The sequence below is a fragment of the Rhinolophus hipposideros genome (assembly GCF_964194185.1).
Source record: "Rhinolophus hipposideros genome assembly, chromosome: 23".
In the NCBI taxonomy this organism is placed as follows: domain Eukaryota; kingdom Metazoa; phylum Chordata; class Mammalia; order Chiroptera; family Rhinolophidae; genus Rhinolophus; species Rhinolophus hipposideros.
In genome coordinates, this window is record NC_138069.1 from 4,197,067 (window position 1) to 4,216,791 (window position 19,725).

At 51.3% G+C, this 19,725-nt stretch overlaps 1 protein-coding gene across 14 annotated transcripts; it reads right to left on the reverse strand.

Annotated features, from left to right (window-relative positions):
* Positions 1-1,865: 1,865 nt before the first annotated feature.
* Positions 1,866-18,909, reverse strand: MGAT1 (alpha-1,3-mannosyl-glycoprotein 2-beta-N-acetylglucosaminyltransferase). Of its 14 annotated transcripts, none has more exons than XM_081035596.1 (4): positions 18,800-18,909; positions 17,477-17,910; positions 4,869-4,944; positions 1,866-4,420 (listed from the first exon to the last, which is right to left on the reverse strand). In XM_081035596.1, exon 4 carries the CDS (start codon positions 4,299-4,301, stop codon positions 2,958-2,960), a length of 1,344 nt encoding a protein of 447 aa, XP_080891722.1. In that variant the 5' UTR covers positions 4,302-4,420; positions 4,869-4,944; positions 17,477-17,910; positions 18,800-18,909; the 3' UTR covers positions 1,866-2,957. The 14 variants fall into 14 exon arrangements, with proteins under 14 accessions (XP_080891722.1, XP_080891721.1, XP_080891720.1 ...); XM_081035595.1 differs by lacking the exon at positions 4,869-4,944 and adding an exon at positions 10,410-10,606 and having other exon boundaries at positions 18,800-18,900; XM_081035594.1 differs by lacking the exon at positions 4,869-4,944 and adding an exon at positions 10,372-10,606 and having other exon boundaries at positions 18,800-18,894.
* Between the last annotated feature and the right edge of the window lie 816 nt (positions 18,910-19,725).

Sequence of the window (19,725 nt, forward strand, 5' to 3'; positions counted from 1 at the left end):
GTGAGGTGAAGGAGTGGTAGACTGACCTAAGCGTTGCCGAGCCCATAAACAGTGTGGGTCTCCGAGAGACCTCCTGCAAGCAGCTGAGACCCCACACGCCACACAGACCCTCCACCTATGGGGACTTTCAACCTGCACTGGCCGTGACAGTCAGTGACCAGTGTTTCAGTCAGGACCCACCCAGCCTGGAGACTGCAGGAGCTGGGTGAGCTCTTTGGAATTGCCTCTGAATCTCCGAACTTTAGGGTAACAGAATTCTGCTGTATTTAACATCATAATGCTTTTCCACTTGGTATTTTCCGCTTGCTTTGTGTCCACAGGAGGATCATGGTTCCTAAGGGGCAGCAGCCATGTGCACGTGAACCACACCTGAGGATACTCTGACATGGTGAGTGTGGCCTCGCGGGGACGTACATCAAAAGGAAGGGAAACAGGACAGAGGCCCTTGAGAGGACTCCACCCTTCAGGAGAAACGTGAGAAAATAGGTGTATCTTCTAGAGTGGTCCCTCCTCTGCAATCACTTTCGGAGGGCTGCCCCCTGCCCAGCCCACCACCCCTGGCAGACCACCTGCCACTTGGTCTGGAAGTCCAGCCCTACCCAACACCCTAGAGCCTGAGGGAGGGCAGACCAGAGTATGAAGGAGGCTGTAAAGGATAGAAAGGAACAGTCCAGCATAAGGTAGTTGTTTCCATTCAAATCCCTGCTCCAACCCAACCAGGTGTGTGACCTTGGGTAAGGGAATCTCTGTGTCCATGTCCTCACCTGTAAAACAGGCGCAATACTTACCACCCACAGTTGCTTTGAGGAGTAAATGAGTTAATATTGATCATGGCGCACCCAGAACAATGCACTTGGTAAGCAACTGTTAAATAAATTGAGACCTGCGAAAAACATGGAGCTTGGCAGCTGTACTGCTGGCCTGATTGTGTCAGGCGGGACCCAGCGCCTCACTGGGCCGCTTTCCCTATCCAAAAATCATGGATAATGACCACCTCCCTACCCCAAAATAGGGTTAAATAACCCACCTAGGAGCACATGGTAAGACAAAACTAGCTCCACAGAAAAATAAAAGGTTACAATGAATGTCTGAGGCTGGTTGCCTTAGCACACTGGGAATTCTTGAGCCCTGGATGCCGAAGCTGTTCCCTGTGACCAGGTGATCCTAGCCTCCTGGACAGCTGACCCACCTGGTGTGAAGCTCCTGAATGGTTTGTCAACAAAGTCACCTAGTCTGGGGTTTTCAAACCCACTAATAAAATCAGGTAGTTCACAAGCAGCATTGAAAAAAAAATGGTGGCAAATAAAAACTCAGAATACATTATACATGATATGGGTAAATAGTTTCAGGAAACGTTTGCCAGTTTGTGTGTGTTCTGAGTGGCAGTGTAAATGGCATTCTCACTGGGTTCATGGCCAGGACACTAGGCCGTACTGCCAGAGCTTACGGGGGTATGCGCTAAGGAGTATGTCCCGGAGAACCCACAAGTGCTGCCTGCATTTGTTGCCCCACATCACAGCCACTCTGAGGGACTGACCCTGTTCTCTGGGCTCTGCAAGTCCAAGCCCACTGGGGCTCCACAGCCCACCTCCAAAGACTGGCAGTAGGGGAATGTCGTCTTGGAACCTGTCCACCTTCAAGCCTGGCCTTTACTTGACCCCAGGCCCCTCCTCAGCTCTCCTGTGCCTGTCCCCTCCCCTTCCTCTTCTGGTCACCTACTTTCCTTCCTTCAACTGATCCACTTCCTTTTGCCTGTCCAGCCCCTTCTGGTGGCCCTCTTCTCTCTGTTCCTTTCTTCCTCCGTCCCCCTTCCTTTTCCACCCCCTTCCTCTCTTCCAGGACACATACACACACACAATATTTTTCAGACAATTCAGCCTTTTATTTTTGAAAATAATTCTGTAGCTTCAACTTTCTTCTATGAACTGAGGTCAGGCAAGAAACAAAAACACACATTGCTCTCCAACCGAGCCATCTGCACCCTAATTTGAGCCGACACCAGGTATCTGGGGAAGAGCAGAGACAGTCCAGCCCTCCTGTCCTGGCTGCTCTTACACTGAGAGGGCCTCCAGGAGCCACGGTCTCAGGGCGGAGCCCGTGCACCAAACCCCAGGGGAAAAGGAGCACAAGGAGTTAATCTCTCTTCCACCAGGCCAGCACAGGGCCCTCCTAGAGTGACGGAGAAGGGATCAGTTTTTAGAAAACAGGATCAGGGGCAGAGTCTGTTTCTTTGAGGCAGGACGAGGGAGGGGTGCCCAGCACACTGAGGCTTCCCCACCCCATCATTCCCCCCATTGCCAGGGATGAGCTGAGGAGAGGTCTTGCTTTTCCCCTTCAACTTTTCATCTTAGAGTCATGAATTGCTAGGCTGCAGGGAGAAAAGAACTGTGAGGTCGTCAGGGGGGAGAGAGGGAAAGAGGAGAAATGGGCGGGAGGCATAAACCCTGACAACCTAACAGGTCCACCCAGACCCTGATGATAAAACCCCTTTGGTTAGTCTCATTTTGGCCACAAATAAGTCCCTTTCTCACATAGCCCAGCTTTCCTTCCAACTGGGAGAAGGCAGGGAAGGGCTCACACCCCGGCTGGAAGAGCCAGGACAGGGAAAAGAGGCCTGGTGAAGAGAACCGAAGATGCCAACCTCTCTGCAGATACCCTAGGAGAAAACCTGGCCCATGGAAGTTCATGGCTCCAACAAGCCCAAGTCTTCCCCTACCACACAGTGGTTTCCTGCTTAACACCCCACAACATACCCCGGAAAGGTTCACCTGATTTGACCCTCCCTTGAGAATGGGAGAATAATCTTCACCTTGCACTCGAATGCCACTCAAAAAAGGAAGACAACAAAAAAAGATAAATGGACCCGAGAAAGAAAGGATGATGGAGCCCAGGACCTGCGGTCCGCCCCAGCCGCGGACGTGGCAAACACCGAGCCCAGGAGGGCCAGGCCGGCACCGCTAATTCCAGCTAGGATCGTAGCCCTCCCAGGTCTGCGGGGGCGCCAGGTGGACGCGGCGGCCCCGGAACAGGAAGCTGACGATGCCCCTGTAGCCAGCCCTGGGGACCCCCGACTTGAGGTCGTCCATGACTCCCAGGGCCTTGGCGAAGGCTTTGAAGCTGTCCCTGCTCGTGTACTGCACCCGCACCTCCCCCAGATCGTTCCGCTCACTGGTCCTCACTTTCTCCACCTGCAGCAGGGGGGCGCTGTAGACGCGGGCAAGGAAGTCCCTGTCGTAGGCCTCCCGCCGCAGGTACGACAGGTCCAGCTGGGTGAAGGGCACGAAGTGCTGGTTCAGCTTGATGAACTTGAGGTGCTGGTCAAAGAACTGCCCGTGGCTCACCCCCTTGCGGCCAAAGGTCATCGTTCTGGAGATCTCGGGCCGCAAGCAGGCCCGGCCCTGCCTCTGCTCAGGCCGCCGCATCCAGTCGTCCCAGAAGGCCTTGGGCCACTTGGGCTCCAGCTCGGCCCACAGCTCGGCCAACAGCAGCCAGCCCAGGCCGGGGAAGAAGTCGGTGCGGTAGAGCAGCTCAGGCTTGCTCGAGTCCACCATCTGCTCCTTGCCGTTGTCATTCCAGGCAGACACGCACCAGAGGGAGGGGTCGGCCCTCAGCAGCGGGTACGTGGCCTGGAAGTACTCGAAGAAGTCCGGCGCCACCTCCAGGTCGTCCTCCACCACCACGGCCGCGGGGAACTGGAATCTGTGGAAGACCTGGCCCAGCGCCCAGCGGTAGTGGCGCGCGATCTTGTAGTAGCCCTGGAACTTGCGGTGGTCGGGCGGCACCGCGATGGAGCTCAGGTCGGGCTGTCGGATGTGGGTAACGGCGCTGCCATAGGAGGCGATGACCTGAGCCGTCTCCTCGTGCCCGCAGTCCTGGCTGACGATGATGGGGAAGCGCTCAGCCGAGGGCCGATAGTGCAGCAGCTTGTCTAGGCAACGCCGGACAGTGCTGCGGTCACAGGCGATGACCAGGATGGGGATCACAGCCGGCGTCAATGTCGCAGGCCCCTGTGGCGGCGCGGGCGGGACCGCAGTGGGCGCCCTCCGCCCCTGGCTCCACCTCGCATGATGCTCCTTGATCTGCTCCAAGAGCCCCCGCTGCCGCTCCAGCTCCACCTCGGCATCCTGGGCCAAGCGGATCACCTCACGGGTGAGCCCCGCAGGGTCCTCATCCAGGGCACTGTCTGAGGGCAGCCTGCCGGGCCCAGGCCGTGTCCAGAAGAAGAGGAGCAGCAGGACGTTCCAGGCCACAAAGAGGATGGCGCCCCACAGCACAAGCCCTGCAGACTGCTTCTTCAGCATCCTGGCCCCCACGGGGGAGGCACAATGGGGGCTCCAAGCTGCCCTCACTTGCTGGGCTCACTCCCGACAGTTCTAGGGAGGTGTCCTCTGGGCTTTGGAATTAGGAAGCAGCCATGCACCTGAAGAGAGGAGGGGAGAAAAGCAGCTATCACAAAACAATGGGGCACCCTGGGGTGGGGGTCGGGACTGGGGTGGGAGAGGGATTCCAGAAATAGGTGAAAAGTGCTAAAGGCCAGGAGGTAACTCCAGGGCTCTCTTAGAAAAGAGCTTCCTGTCCCCTAATGGGGGGAGGGGCGTTGATCTGAGTGGGAGAATAGGACATGCTCCCCCACTCCAAAATGAGTTCATGAGTTCATGTGTTTGAAGGGGAAGTAGAGTGATGTTGGTGGAAGAGAAAGAGCAAAGGAACCCCGCCTTCCCCTCCCTACCTGACAAATTTAATTTCCTATCTTCTACCTAGAGCTTAGGGTGAGACCATCTGCCTCCCATTCCTCAAAGCAAATTGCCCAAAGATTACTGTTCTAAAAAGTCAAATATCGTACCTCAGGGCTACAGCCAGCACCTTACCCAATAAGGAAGCACCAGAGGCATTCCCACAACAGTCAGGAGCAAAGCCACGCCGCCCAGCTACACGGTTAACAATCTGTTGAAGGATCAGCCCGGGCAATTGGAATACAGAACACAATTAAAGGCAGAAGAAGTGGAAAAGAAGCAAACTACCTCTATTTGCTGATGCTGTGAGAATACTAAGGAAAACTAAGAGAATCAATGATAAAACCAACCCAATTAAAAAACTGAGCAAGGTACCGGATATAAAAATTAACATGCAAAAATAGGCATCATACCTACAAATAATAACTCATTAAAAAAATAATGGATGAGAAAACCCTATTTTCAGAAGCCATGAAAATGATAAACTATATAGGAATAAACTATATAGGAAGAAATATTCAAAACCCCTATATAAACAAAACTATAATTCCTGAAAGACACAAAAGACTTAAATTCCTTGTTCTTGTTTAGGACATCTCAGTATCATCAAAAATCTCAATAAAAATACTTTTTTATGGATCTACACAAATTGACACTAAAGTTGACATGAAAACATAAACATGCAAAAACATCTAGGAAAATAATGTAAAACTGAGAAGAGAGACTAGCCCTACCAAATTTTAAATTCTATATATTACAAAGCCTCTATAAATAAAACTATGTGGTGCCTATATATAAACAGATCATGCAATGGGTTAAAATTTAAACTCCAGAAATAGCCCCAACTACACATAGACATCTTAGGTATGTATGATAAAGGTGATATTTAGAAATCCTGGGGCAAAATGTGGTCTTACTAATAGTATTGTTAACAACTATATAGCTATTTGGAATAAATAAATAAAATTAGATGTGTATGCCAAGAATAATTTCCAAGTGGATCAGCGATCTAAATATAAAAAACTATACAAGTACTAGAAGAAAACATGGATCAATTCCTCTATAACCTGGGTATAAGAAAAGGTTTTCAGAGTGTAATTCAAAATCCTGATGCAATAATAAATAAAATACTTTTGCATGGCTAAGAACACCATAAGCCAGGTAAAAAGACAAATGAAACTGGGAGAGAATATTTGCAACATGTGTACATCACAAATAAAGAGCCAATACCTTAGTAGACAAAGAACTTTCTAAAAACTGAGGGGGGAAAAGGCAAAAATCCTCAAAATGGTTCAGAACAGAGAGAGAGAGAGAGAGAGAGAGAGAGAGAGAGAGAGAGAGAGAGAGAGAGAGAGAGAGAGAAGAGAGAGAGAGGAGAGAGAGAGAGGAGAGAGAGAGGAGAGAGAGAGAGGAGAGAGAGAGAGAGAGAGAGAGAGAGGAGAGAGAGAGAGAGAGGAGAGAGAGAGGGAGAGAGAGAGAGAGGAGAGAGAGGAGAGAGAGAGAGAGAGAGAGAGGAGAGAGAGAGAGAGAGAGAGAGAGAGAGAAAAGCAAAATATTAACAATAAGTGAATAAAGGAAATATGTGTGTCCTTATACCATTTTGATTCTTGCAATTTTTTTTGTAAGTGTGAAATTATTTCCAAATGAAGTTTCTTAAATATCAAATATAGGGAATGGCCCACTAGCTTTGTCCATCAATATGGCCCCAACTGGGCAGATCAGTAAGGGCAACGGGACAATCCCATTGTCCTGAATTCTTCAACTACTCAATGACATGCATGATACACCTGCTGCCTACCAGGTTCTGAGAAGGGACTTGAGACACAGGTCCAACAAGAAAAAAGCATGGTCCCACCAACCCCCTCACTCTGCCAGACCTACGACAGACACCCTCCAATTCCTAGACACCCTCCAATTCCTAGACAGCTGTCATTCCTGACCACATGACTCTCCCCCTGCCCTTCCTGCCTCTGGTCTCAGCCCTTCATACCCCAAAACTTCAGGTATATGCCCTTCGGTGCCAGCTGCTCTGCCAGTTGCCCTCTGTCTTACACAGCCCAGTTCTCTAATCCCAACCAGAACCTTGGTCCCAGATGTCATCTCTGCACCCTTGGGCTCTCAGGCAGACAGATACAGTATCAAAGGGGCTGACTCTGAAGGGCCTCAAAAGGGACCTGGATTCTGTCTGCCTCCTGCAGAGACTCCCCCCAGTGTCTGCCAGCACCACCACCACCACCACCACCACCGGCTGTCCTCCCGGATACCATCCCCTCACAACTCCACAGCACCAGTTTTCTCAGAAACCTCAAGTCTGTTTCGGTTTTACTGTGTCATTAACTTCCCAATCTATCAGCAACTGTAAACCAATCAGGGTTTCCTATAAGGGGTAAACACACAGATTTCCAGTTACTTCCTCACACCCCCTTGGCATGTGGTCAAGGTTGGAACATTCCCTTCAATCTCCTCACCAGGATTCCCTATCCCCAACTTCCTGCCTCCTAACTGACTGGGCAGGAAAGAGTCTTCAGATAAAGGGATGGGGGAAAGACCCCAGAGCCTAAACTCCATTAGTGGAAGGGCTGACCTCAGGGCTGGAGGAGCAGGCCTGCCTGACTTGTCAGTGAGCCACCTTAGACCAGCAAGCTCTCAAAGCCTGCTGGCAAAACCCAAAGGACCACATCCTTGCAGATGACTGGTGAGAGCCTTCACTTTTCTCCAGATATTAAAATTAGGTGGCCTATACCCACTACCCAAAGGAAAGAGCTCCTATGGAAAGACCCTTCTAAGCGATGCAGATCAGAGCAATCTTCTGAAGGCCCCTCAGCAGACTGCATTTTCAGCAAGTCTGAAAACATGAGAGTAGCCGGATGGCCCACAGGAAACAGCTGCCCCAGTCCGGCCAGGCCTCCACCTCCGCCCTTCTTCTCCAGCCCATGACCCTCTTCTTTAAGTTCACAAACAGAACTTGTTCCTCCTTCCATAAAAGAACACAACATGCCTATTCCTAGGGGCCCCCACTTCTCCATCTAGACTCTTCCAGAGTCCCGTTGCCATTTCCTACTGCTGGTCCACGTATTCTCAGAGCAAGCTCCCCCACTCTGTCTGGAAGTTGTGTTGTATGCACACACGAGCACACACACATGAGCACACGCACTCTCCAGCAGCTGGCTGTGTCCCGAGGGGTGAGCAAGCCCAGCACGTCAGCCTTTTGGCCAGCAGAGACCACACAGTCCTTCAGGAGGCACTACTCTCAGGCCTCCCATCAGGAGGACACAGGAGTAACACGCAAGCCGGACGGCCTGGGGCAATGCTTAGCATGGGTCTTCACATCTGAGACTCAATTTTTCTTACCTCTAAGGTGGAAACCCTAACAGAATACCTCGTTGTGTTGCTATGAGGATTGGGTGATGTAATCCACATCAGGTGTTTATAACAGTGGCCCACATGTGACAACATAAATGCTAGCCAGTCACTCGTTTGTCCCCTCTCTGCTAGCTTCCTTCCAGGCCCCAAACACCCGAGCCCTCCTCAGGGCCTTTGCATGTACCTGTATGCCAGGCCAGCTCTTCCTGCTCGTCTTCACCTGGTACGCTCTGACTCATGTGTCCACCAGGACACCTCCCTGATGTCTTAGGACAGACCAAGTGAGGTCCATTCCCCTTTACAACCATCAGCACCAGCTCACCATCTGTCAGATCTCCTCTCAGACACAAGTGACTTAAGGACGGGGACCGGCTAGTTTCCCCAGTGTGCCGAGCTGCTGTGCTAGAATCCTCAAGATTCAAGAGATTTGCCTGTGGCTTCAGTGTGGATACTGAACACCCACAGGCCCTTAACTGCAATTCCCAAGTCCAAAAAGCGCTGACAAACAGAAGTTTTCTACACTAGTTTGGCAGTAAAACCTGACAACCTCATTTGGTGAAATCTGATCTAATGTGAGGTTATTTATAATCTTTATTTATCCCACTTAGTATGACTATTCACACATTTTGCTACAGAAATGAATATGTTGGATTATGGTGTGCTGCTCTAGACCTTACACTACATCATAAATGTACCAGATCAGCTTTTTAAAATACAAAAAATTGTAAATTCTGAAATATGCCGCTCCAGGAATTTCAAAATTATGAAAATGAAAGCGACAGTTCCTCACTCACAGCCATCGTCCCATTTCAAGCCCTGAAACCCTTCCACCTGAACTCTCTTCCCTTATTAGAAAGTATTATTTTAAGCCTGACCTGTTGACAGAGCCTCTCCGCTGCCTACCTGTCACTCATCTTGCTTCCCTCTAAGCAACCTTTCTAAGAGCAACAGAGCACCCTTCTAATAGTGCAAGCCTGGTCACAACATAACGCACCTTACAAACTGCAAGGCACCTCTGCCCACAGAATAAAACTCAAACTCATTAGTGTGACACACAAAACCTTCACAACACACTGACTCAAATGTCCATTTTCAACCTCACCTCCAACCACCACCCCCTGAACCCCATACTCCGGCCTCAGCAGGCTACTTACTTATTTCCCTCATAAGTACACTTGTATGCTGCTGTATCTTTGCTCCGGCTGGTCCCTTATCCTGAAATATCATCCACAGCCCTACATGCAAGCACTCACACATCCTTTAGAGCCCAGTTCAGGCTAGTCCTGTGACATCACAGGCAGAGCCAGGCCTTCCCATGATTACGTTCTCTCCATACGTCATCTTTCCTCTCCATGCTGTAACAGACTCTGTGGCTGTGCCTTACCTGCTCTCACCTTACTCCTTAGGGAAAAGGCTCTATGACCGTGAAGCCCATCACAGTGCTTGGTACATGTATGAGATTCAAGTGGTCAAGGAAGGACTGCTCGCATTATTGACTAAATCAGGGAGAAACAAGATCTTATCCAAAGACGCCCTCTATATATAGCATCCCCATGCTCATCTTACAGTGACAATGGCAGTCCTCCCTCCAGAGGTGGGGGAAGTGGGGTCTGTGTTCCCTCTCCTGCATGAAAGGCAATACAGTTTCCATCTGGTGCTCCAGGGACAGTTGCTCTTGGAACCCAGCCACCAAGGTAAGAGGAAGCCCAGGTCACCAGGGCAGGACACCTACAGGTATTCCAGCTGACAAGGCCAGCTATAGTCCCAGCTGACAGCCAGCATCAACCATGACACATAGACGACGCTTTCCAGATGATCCCAACCCGCTATATCCGACTGCAACCGCACAAAAGACCAGGAAGGAGCAAGAACCACATAGCTGAGGTAGGAATGAAATGGTTCTGTTGTTTTAAGCCACTAAGTTTTGGGGTGACTTGTTGTGCAGCAATAAGTATCCTAAACAATGAGTAAAACGAATGTAAGCAGGCTTGACAAGCAGGCCAGAGTTCTTCCTGCCCTCTGTGCTCAGGCCCCACGTCCCAACTCTGAGGGCTGGTGTCCACTCATGTCCTAGTCCTTATAAGGTATCTACTGCTGAATAATGAAAACACTCAACGGCTTAAGACAACAGCAATCATGTATCCTTCTCAGTTCCATGGGTCAGGAATTTGGACAGTGGGGCACAGAGAAGAACTGCCTCTGCTCCACATCTGAGACCTCAGCTGGAAGACTCGAAAGCTGGGGGATGGACTCCCCTAAAGGCTCATTCTCTCACCATCTGAAGGCTGACGTTGGTGCTGGCTGAGACGTTACTTGGAGTGCTGGCTGGAACACCTTCCACATGACCTCTCCATGTGACCTGGGCTTCCTCTGAACATGATGGCTGGGTTCCAAAGGTGCGTGTCCCAAGAAAGAGAGCAAGCCAGGTGAAGCTGTATCCTTTTCATGATCCAGTCTTGGATCTCTTCTGCCTTACTCACAGGTCAGGGGTATCACAAGTCCCTGTCCACCTTCAAGGGGAGAAAATCACAAACCTAACCACGGGTGGGAAGAGGACAATGTCCACTTGTAAAAACATGTGGAATGGGATATTTATGGGCACGCCCATTTTGGGAAAACACAATCTGCCACACCTTCCTTTCCTAATACAGATCAATAGTCCCCAATCCTGACCTGAGTCCTGACGTTCCGTTATTAATGACATTTGTCTGCAAGGCACAGACTCAAAACTGGTTTTGATTTGCTAGAGTTTTCACAACTTCTTTAGGGAAGTGACACACAGCTGGTCTACAACAGCAAGTACGAAGACACCTGCCCTGTGGTGGGAGCCTTTTTAGTATATGTAACCCTCAGCCAAAACCCAAGAGGCTCTGGGCAGGTCCCACCAACCCCTACGTGTCTGTTTCTTCATCTGAAGCCCAGGAGCTGTGAGACTCCTTTCTAACACTCTGATTCCATGGTATTCTCCAGCCAGTCCCCTCTCTCTGGCAAAAATGTTTCCTAAACAACAGAACACCAGACAGTCAACTTCCTATGGTGAGCAATAATGGATAATTCATATTTAGCTTTAAAAAAGTATGGGAATTAAAGGAATAATTGACAGACTTTCCCTTCTATATATGTGCCTTGCTTACTGCCTAACATACCCACGAAGTTTAGAACATGACACAGATAATGGAGACTTAACTGAATTCCTTTCTCATTCATTAGACCTCAGCTAGACTCTTGTATCATGTGCCGGGCTCCATAATTTCAGGAGGATAGAAGAACTGAAAGGGTGTCAGAGAAGATACACTAAATAATTGAAGTGCTTAGAGAATAAGTCCTAGGAGGGAAGGGGTGCAGGTTATTCATCCTGGAAAAGAAAAGGCAAGTATGATGCTAGCATAGCAAAAGCATGAAAGCCTGGGATTCAGGCAATCCAGCACCAGCAAACCAGGTAACCTTGGGGCAAGTCACCTGACCCGCTTAAGCCTTGGTTTCCTCATTTGAACAGGGAGAGGGGCTGATTTGGATCATCATCATCTCTGATGATGAAAAGGATAGTGATAATTTCTCCATTGTCCCAAACAGGAAATGAATTTAACCTGTCACATATGCCACTGAGATGAGATACACTACAATGCTTTCTGACCCAACACAGAAGCCGGGATCCAGGAGAGCTCAATGCTCTCTCCAGTAACGGGGTAACTCTCGGCGGGAGGCAGATCCCGCAGGGTGTGATGAGCATCTAAGAGAAAAGGCTACATGTTCTGAAAAGCATTATAAACGACAGAAAACGAAGTTGGATAACACCTCTGGCAGCGATGTTCTAAAGCAAAGACTAATTAAACACGCCACAGGGGCAAGGGTTAACCGAGGTGGAGACAAACCAGTCCGCCACAGTCCCTCTGCTCCAGGGTTTACAAGATGGGGCCCTTGCAAGTCTCAGGGCTCCCTACACTACACATGTCAGCAAACAGGTAGAAAAAAGTTTTCGTGCTGATTTACATATTTCTACATTGAATCAATTCTTCCTTACGGCTGAGTAGAAAGAACCCTCAGTAACTCGTGGAAAAGACGCCGGGGTAGGGTTTGGGGAAAGGCCACCTCCCATTCCGGCTCCCCAGCCCTCGCCTCTCCACCGACCCCACCTCCTCCGGCCCGCACCCACGGACGCCCTGAGGCCGAGTTTCACAACTGCCTCGCCTCCCCTCCCCGCGGAGCCCGCCCTCCTTCCAAGGGCTGGAGGCCCGGGATTCCCAAAGCGGAACGCAGAACGCGACTTCCCGGCTCGGCAGGGGGCGGCGGCCGGGACCCGGGCCAGGCCCCTCTGGCTGGGGCTCACTGGCACTGCTAGCCCTATCGTGGGGCACCAAGGGCTCGGAAAGGGGCAGCTGCTAAAGACAGGACCCGAGCTCCGGAGCGCCCTCTTCACTCCCGCAAGAGCCCCCCTTAGTCCAACCTCCGTCGCCTCCCGGGGACAAGTACCCTAGGTGACGGACGCCAGCGTCCCAGGGCCTCTACTCACCAGATCCTCCCAACTTCCCGGCTCTGAACTTGGCAGGCGCCGAGGCGCGAAGAGCGAGCCTGGAGCCTCCGCGCGTCCCTGGTGCTCGTGCGGCTACCGGCGCCTTCCGCCTCGCCGGCCCTCCTTGCGGCGCGCCGAGGCCGGGCCGCCCGGCGGGCAACGTGGCCCTCCCCAGGAGGGCGGGGCCGGCCGGGGCGGGGCCGGCGGGAGGCGGGGCCGGCCGCCCCTACTGGCCCTGGGCCCCTCCCTCCAGGCCCCGCCTCCTCGCCCAGACTTCACAATCACCCACCGTCCCGACAGCCCAAGTTGTCCCCGGTCCCCAACTTTGGGAGATGCTGTGGAGGCAGCTGTTACTATTGGGCCCTTTCCTGCTTCCAATTGCACTGCACGGGTCGACACCCGACCCCACCCACACCTCAACCCCTTGAGCCCAGACTTCTCTGCTGGTGCAGAGATGTGAGAACAGGAACCATGACGCCAAAAGGGAAGCTGGGGGAAACACCTGCTGCCAAAAGCAGCAGAGAGCCAGCTGTGGTTTCTTCTTTTTTTTCTTTGGGGGTGAGAAACGAGAGCTGTTAGCTCTGAGTGAAATACCTGTCCCCAGGGTAGAACCACTGTACCTCAGGAGAAAAAGACGCAATCACAGGCTTTTATGGCAGCTCTGTGAAAGGGGATGGGGACAGAATCTGGAAAGGTCTGTCTCTAACCGAGAAGTGGGGGTTGGGAGCTGAGAACTACTGGCTGCTCTGCAAATTACTTTCCAGAGGAGGACTGAGTCCAGGGCCAACCCTACATGTGCTCAGGACACTCTACTGGCACCAGACCCTCCCCCACGCTCCTCCCTCCCCAGTGTTGCAGAGCAGCACAGGTCAGAACCTTGTGGTGTGTGGTTACTGACTGACTTTGCTCACTTGTTTCTATAAGAAACCAGGAGTTACACAGGGTTCTAAAGAAACAAAAGGCATGGTATGCCCTAAAGGCTCCTGCCTGGATGTGAGTGCTAAAAAAATTGCACAGAAGCCTCCACAAGCCAGACCCCACCCTCAGCCTCTCCTTTAACCCTCCTAGCAGGTCTGCAGAGTATGCATTGTCATCCTGGTCTACAGATGAGGAGTTTGAGACTAAGGGTAAGTGCCAACTGCTGAAGGTCACAAGACCTAGCGGAGAGTACAGCCTGGTTTTAGATCCAGGCACTCTTGCCTCCAAAGCTAGTGTTCGCCCTCTCCCCTCATGCACCCTTGAATGCAGGGGCCCTCTGAGATGTCAGTGTGTCCAGCATGACAGATGCAGAGTGGGGCAGCAGGGGAATCTTGGTAGAAGCAGATGGAGCTCAGCCCTGAAGAAGTAGAGCGAGAGAAGAGCTGACACATCAGTGAGGCTGGACTGTGTCTGTCTGTCCAAGGTCTCTAGCTTAGCTGACTGTGTGAACTGGCAGGAGATGCGAGCCCAAGTTCACGTGCCAGCCAGTGGCCAGTGCCTGCACTTTTGCCCTCTCTCTAAGCTTTTCCTCATGTAGGGGATGTGGAAGGCCTACACACTCACATTCCATGTCAAGACTGGAGGGAAAATGATAAAGTTCCTAAAGTGTAAAAAGTTGGGAAACAATCATTTGTAGATCCACGATATCAGAAGCTAAAATCACTTTTCTGGACAAAGGACATAGTGGAATGCTGAAAAGTGGGGAGACCAACCAGCCCATGAGGGTGTGAGATTCCCACCTCTTAACAATAATTCTTCTCCATCTAAGGCAGTTCAATGTGGAACAAGATGGGAGCTGTCTGTCTACCATAACTCATATCTCATTATGACAGTCCTTTGTTTAAATTCCAAGGCTCACAGTCAGACCGACAGGTACAAATTCACCAACTGAAAGAGGACTATCCCAAGAAGAAAGCGTCTGGTTAAGAGAATTGGGATGGGCTGAATTTTTGAATGGAAGCAAGAGAAAACATTTGGTTTGAGAGGCAAGAAGCCAGGGTAATAAGTGCCAAATTGACCTGGGAAGAAAAGAGGCCCTACAATCTCTGGATGGAGATTTCGTGGGGAGAGGTCACGGGGGAAGAAAGGCCAAAGAAACAAGGAGCCTGATTCTGGATGCAACTCAGATTGAAGTGTGTGAAAATGGAAGAAACAGGAAGATCTGATTACAGGATAGAGAGAACAGAAGGGGCCTACCCCCATCACTTCCAGAAGAAGACCAGAGAGATAAGGAGAAGGAAGTGAAAATTGTTCCAGGAAACTGCCCTCCCATAAACCACGCCCAAAATAACTTGAATTTTTTTACAATTTGGAAAGAGTTCATGCTCTGAACATTAAGACAGATCTTGGCTTGAAACCATGAGAAGTAAAAGCAATGTTTTAAATCAATATTGTGTCTATTTTCCCCCTTTCCTCCTCCCAACGTCCTCACTCCCCATGGAGACCTAGAAACTCAGCTCAACAAGATCAAAGAAACGAGAAACGATTAACACAATTACTGAGCAATGTGTGTGAAGTGGAACTTTTGGTTAGCCACCTGTGATTCCTTTTGGAAGAAAGAGGGGTGTAAATAAGTTTAGTTGAAACACACACAACATTTGGTCAAGCCTGTCCTGGCTAAGTGCCCTGAGCATGCTGGTGACCCTGTGCGAAGGCGTCCATGTGACAGGGCTGATGGCTCTTGAGAGGACTGTCTTGTGGAAGGGTCAGGCGGAGGGCAGGACTAGCGCTTCTGGTGAAATGGCAGGCGAGAGGAATTCTGGCTCACTCCAAGGAGGAAATGTCTTACCAGAGGCTGTCTGACAGGGCACTGAGTTCCCCTCCCTGGAGATGTGCAGCAGAATCGAGAAGGCAGCAGGTCCGATGCTGCAGAAGCAGCATAGCACTGAGCAGGCAATCACAGGCCTGACTGTCCACACTCAAGCCAACCCTTCCTGCTAAGGGCTTCTGTAGCTTCCCCTCACCTATCACCTATCAAATCCCTCTCGCTCCTCCTCACAATAATGTGGTGACAAAAACTGACAACACAACAGCCTGGACACTTCACATAACATAAACACTATACAAATACAGCACAACTCCGTGGTACTTAAAAGTGTTTCGAAGTACTCATAGGTCTCCCAGGTAGGATGAGGGCTGCAGTGTCATCCTGAGACCACACATACCTGAAGGATTGCTGTGATGCCGGTGCCGAAGCAACAACTGGCACCAGGAATTACTGGGTGAAGCTGGGAGAGGTGACATGTCCTTCCTGAAATCTGGAACTTCTAAAGTAAAAGCCTGGCCTCAAGGGCGCTGCCCTCACCCCTCAGACCAAAGGAGAAGGAACAGCTCAGGACCTGTGACTCTACCCAAACCTGCCTGCCCAACCTTCAGGCCACTGGGGGACTCGGGGATTCCTATGGCAAAGAAGAAAAGGGGGGGGAGAAACTGAGTCCTAAATACATGATTTTCAGCTTGCAAATGACCTTAGTTATTGCTGCCAGCCCCCAATGAATGTGAGGCCCAGATGTTTACCCAGCTAGTGAAAGGCAAAGAGATGCCAGAAGCCAAGCGTCCTGCTCCTTACCCAGGCCACATACCCCACTGTCTATCAAAATTTCCAACACCTCTCCTTTCTCCCAACACCTTGTCCTGTGTTGTCACTGAGAAAAGCAGGCATCTGGGCACAGGTAAACTGGAGTTCCAGGAAGGAATGAGCAGGAGGTAAGAAGGTAACTGAGCAACAGGTCTCCTTTAAGAGGGAACAGAGTCTATGAAAATATAAAGGGCTAAGAGATGGTAGTCTGAAAAAACTGTCATGTTAAAGAGCGGAAGAGGAGACTAGGATATAGCACAGGAAGGAAAGCTCCAGCACTCACTCCAAAAAATGGAGCTTCGTCTCCTAACCAGACACTCGACCCTTGAGCCCTTGAGACTTTTACTTTCCTCCACACTCTGGAAGACGCACACTTGCCACGCTGACTAGAGAGCCCTGAGAGCAAGAATCCCTCAGTCTAAGTCCTCTTTGGACCCATACACCTTTCCACAACTTGATCCCAGGTACTGTTTAATTGCATCAGGATGAGACAAATGCAGGGCAGGCTTTAATTAAGGCCATCCAAGGTTTGCCAGCACACTAATTCAATGAAAAATAGCTTTTCTCTATGTAACAATTATATGAGCACATCAAGCAATGTCAGTGTTACTGTTTTATACATACACGACCCTGGATACTTTTCGAAATCTATCATTTTTTTTGCCCTTTGTGATAACCTGTGAAGGACCTGGAAAGCTAGTTATCCCTGTTACAAGTGAAGAGAACATGGCAGAGATTAACCAATGTATACTAAGAAGGTGAGAGTTAGGACATAAATTCTACTAATGCCCAATTCTGTTTTCTCCTCCTCTGCTCTTCCCATGAGGTCTCATGGTCTAAGCCTCCTTTTCGGAGGAGAGACAACTTAGGAGGTTATCTAGACTACCCTCCTCAAGGCAGTTCTACTCAGGTCCTCAAAACACAACACCCTGCCTCTGGCTGGGGTTATCCATTCCAGTGTCTTAGTTTAGCCCCACTGACTTGGAATCCTATTATCTCACTGTTAGAAAGGCCCTTACGGCAATCTAATTCAACCTCCTTTCAGAGGGCTGAATTCTTTTGATGTCCTCCTTGGCCTAACCTCACAAACTGCCACTGCTCACTGCAAGGGGCCCCTTCCTGGGTGAGGAGTAGCTAGGAACAAGTGTGCACAAGGAGAAGGTGAAGGCTTGGTGAAGCTTCCTGTGTACCCATCAGGGTAAGGGTTCTCATCAGGGTACTTCCTGAATGGCAGCATCTCCACACTTGCCCCACTCAATACTTTCTGCACAGGAGCAGCAAGACACCAAGTGGGAAATGAGACAGGAAGCTTACCTTTCTTCTCTTCTCTCAGCTGCTCCCCTGAGATCATCAAACCCCCATCCAGTACACCATTTCCAAAATTGAGAATCCCAAATCAGAGACACCAAACAAAGTGCAGCTTCTCTCCTCTTATCCAGGTCCAAAGTCCATGGTTGAGTGGACTCTGAGGGGGAGGAGTCTGGGGGGGAAGGGGTATGTCCAGGCCCCTCCCCCCCCACTGCAGGCTTCAGTGTGCCGCCCAGGGGTCTGTTACATCCCTTCATTCAGCTGGCTTATTAAGCCCCGAGTCCGGTGTTAGGTAGTAGGTCCCAGGTACTATCCCATCTCTTGTTCAGGAAGGGGAAGTCATCCACTGTGAGGTGTGGCGCTGCCGTCTTCTGCAGGGCTCATGAGAAGAAACAGGCCTTAGAACCCGCATGGCCCAGGAGGCTGATTTCTGTGTTAACCTGTGGAATATTTCAACATTATGGCACTCTCTATTATATACTCAAATGGGTTCCTAAGACTCCCTACCTAAATTAGACCCCTTTACTATGCTCTATCGTGCAAAATCCTTCCTTAAACAACTCCACAAAGTTATACAAAGTACGTGTTTCACTCATGTATTGGCCTCCCAAACACAGCCACGTCCTCAATATGTATATCCATACATGGGTCAGGATAAAGGAACGACTGCATCTATCCCCACAACAGAAAAGGAACCAAAGGCACTGACGTGTGTGGAGACTGTGTTCTAAGAAACGTGGAAAAGAACATCCTCCTCCGGTCCTCTTGTCTTGTTGGTGCCACACACTAATCGCCCTACATCTCCCAAGCTTCCTAGGGTGTGCAATGTTATAATCGGCTACCTCTCCCCAACGGAGCTAAATCCGTTCCAAACCTAGATGCTGGCACCTTCCACATGCAGTCTTTGCTCCCTTCCCTTCACCTCCCCCTCAGCTTCCAAAACTGTGGCAGGGATGTAATTCCTAATCGCTGTCAAACTCCTTCCCGGGGCCACTCCGAGAGCACTCTCCCGGAGTGTTTGCGGCCCGAGTCCTGCCTGCAGGAGCCCCACAGGGTGCCCATCCCTCAGTGCGGGAGTCCAGCCTGTCACCCCCGCTTCTAAGTTTATCACTCAACACACACACACACACTCATTTCCTTCCTGTAGGGGCGTGGCGTCCGCAGGACACCCCTTGCACCCCCCGCCAAGAATTTAACTCCTCCCACCTTTCTCGGAAATGCAGGGATCTGTGTTCACCGGGGAAGGGGGTGACAGCGACTCTCCCTCCACTCCGACCCCCACCCCTCCGCCGCCCGGACAACCCTCCCCCTACCTGCCCGGGGATTTACCTGGGTTTCGCTCGCCCAGTCTCGAGGGGAGCCGCCGCGCGCCCCCGGCCGGAGTCCAGGCCCCAGGCCGGGTCCCCACTGCTGGCCCAGGCCCCACCCCCTCGACCCCCGGCGGCCCGGCCCTCCCCTCGCGCTCCTCCCCCCCACCATCCACAGCAGCCACTTCCGCCAGTCCTCCGGAAGTGAGCGCGCGACTACTACCGCCTCCTCTCATCCCGCCTTATTCTTCTACCCCACACGAGGGGCCCATCACCACCGCCACCGAGGGAGCACGGGACGTGGGTCTGCAGACTTGAGGTTGCTCTACAGTCACTGTCCACGGGACTGAAGACCACGTGTGGGCAGGGCCGGATCTGGGTGAAAGCTGACCTGGGGGCCACACTTGCTGCCAGGCCAGAAGGGGCGGGGCAGAGAGTGTGGTCGAGAGCGGGAGCGCGCGGCACGTCGAACCGCGCGGGAAGGAGTGCGCAGGCGTCACGATGCCTGGGCCTGTCGCGAGCGTTGATGCTTCGACTGCCTAGCCCCGCGGGACTTTGGGGGGAGAGGGTGGGGCGAGGGTTGCTGAAATGGGGCGGAGCGTGGGCGGGGCTGCCTGTTCCCCTTCCCTCCGTCCTATGGTTGCCTAGCAACCGTCCGCTTGATGTGGGTTCCGGATATGGCCCTGGCTGTTCGCCTATCCCCACGGCGTTCTCCCACCGAAAAACAATTCAGAAAGCGCTAAGGCTTGTGTTCACTGTTCCTGTGTTGAGAGCTCTGTGGCAGTGCCAGAGAAAGTTGTTTTCTTCTGTTCATCACATTTTCTCGCTGTGGCAGGACCTTCCTCGGGTGTAAAAAGAGGGTGAGAATACTCATAAAATGAATGCTCCTCCCTCGCCCCAGGACAGCCCTTCGTGGTCCACGCACTGTGCGAAGCACGTCGGGGAGCA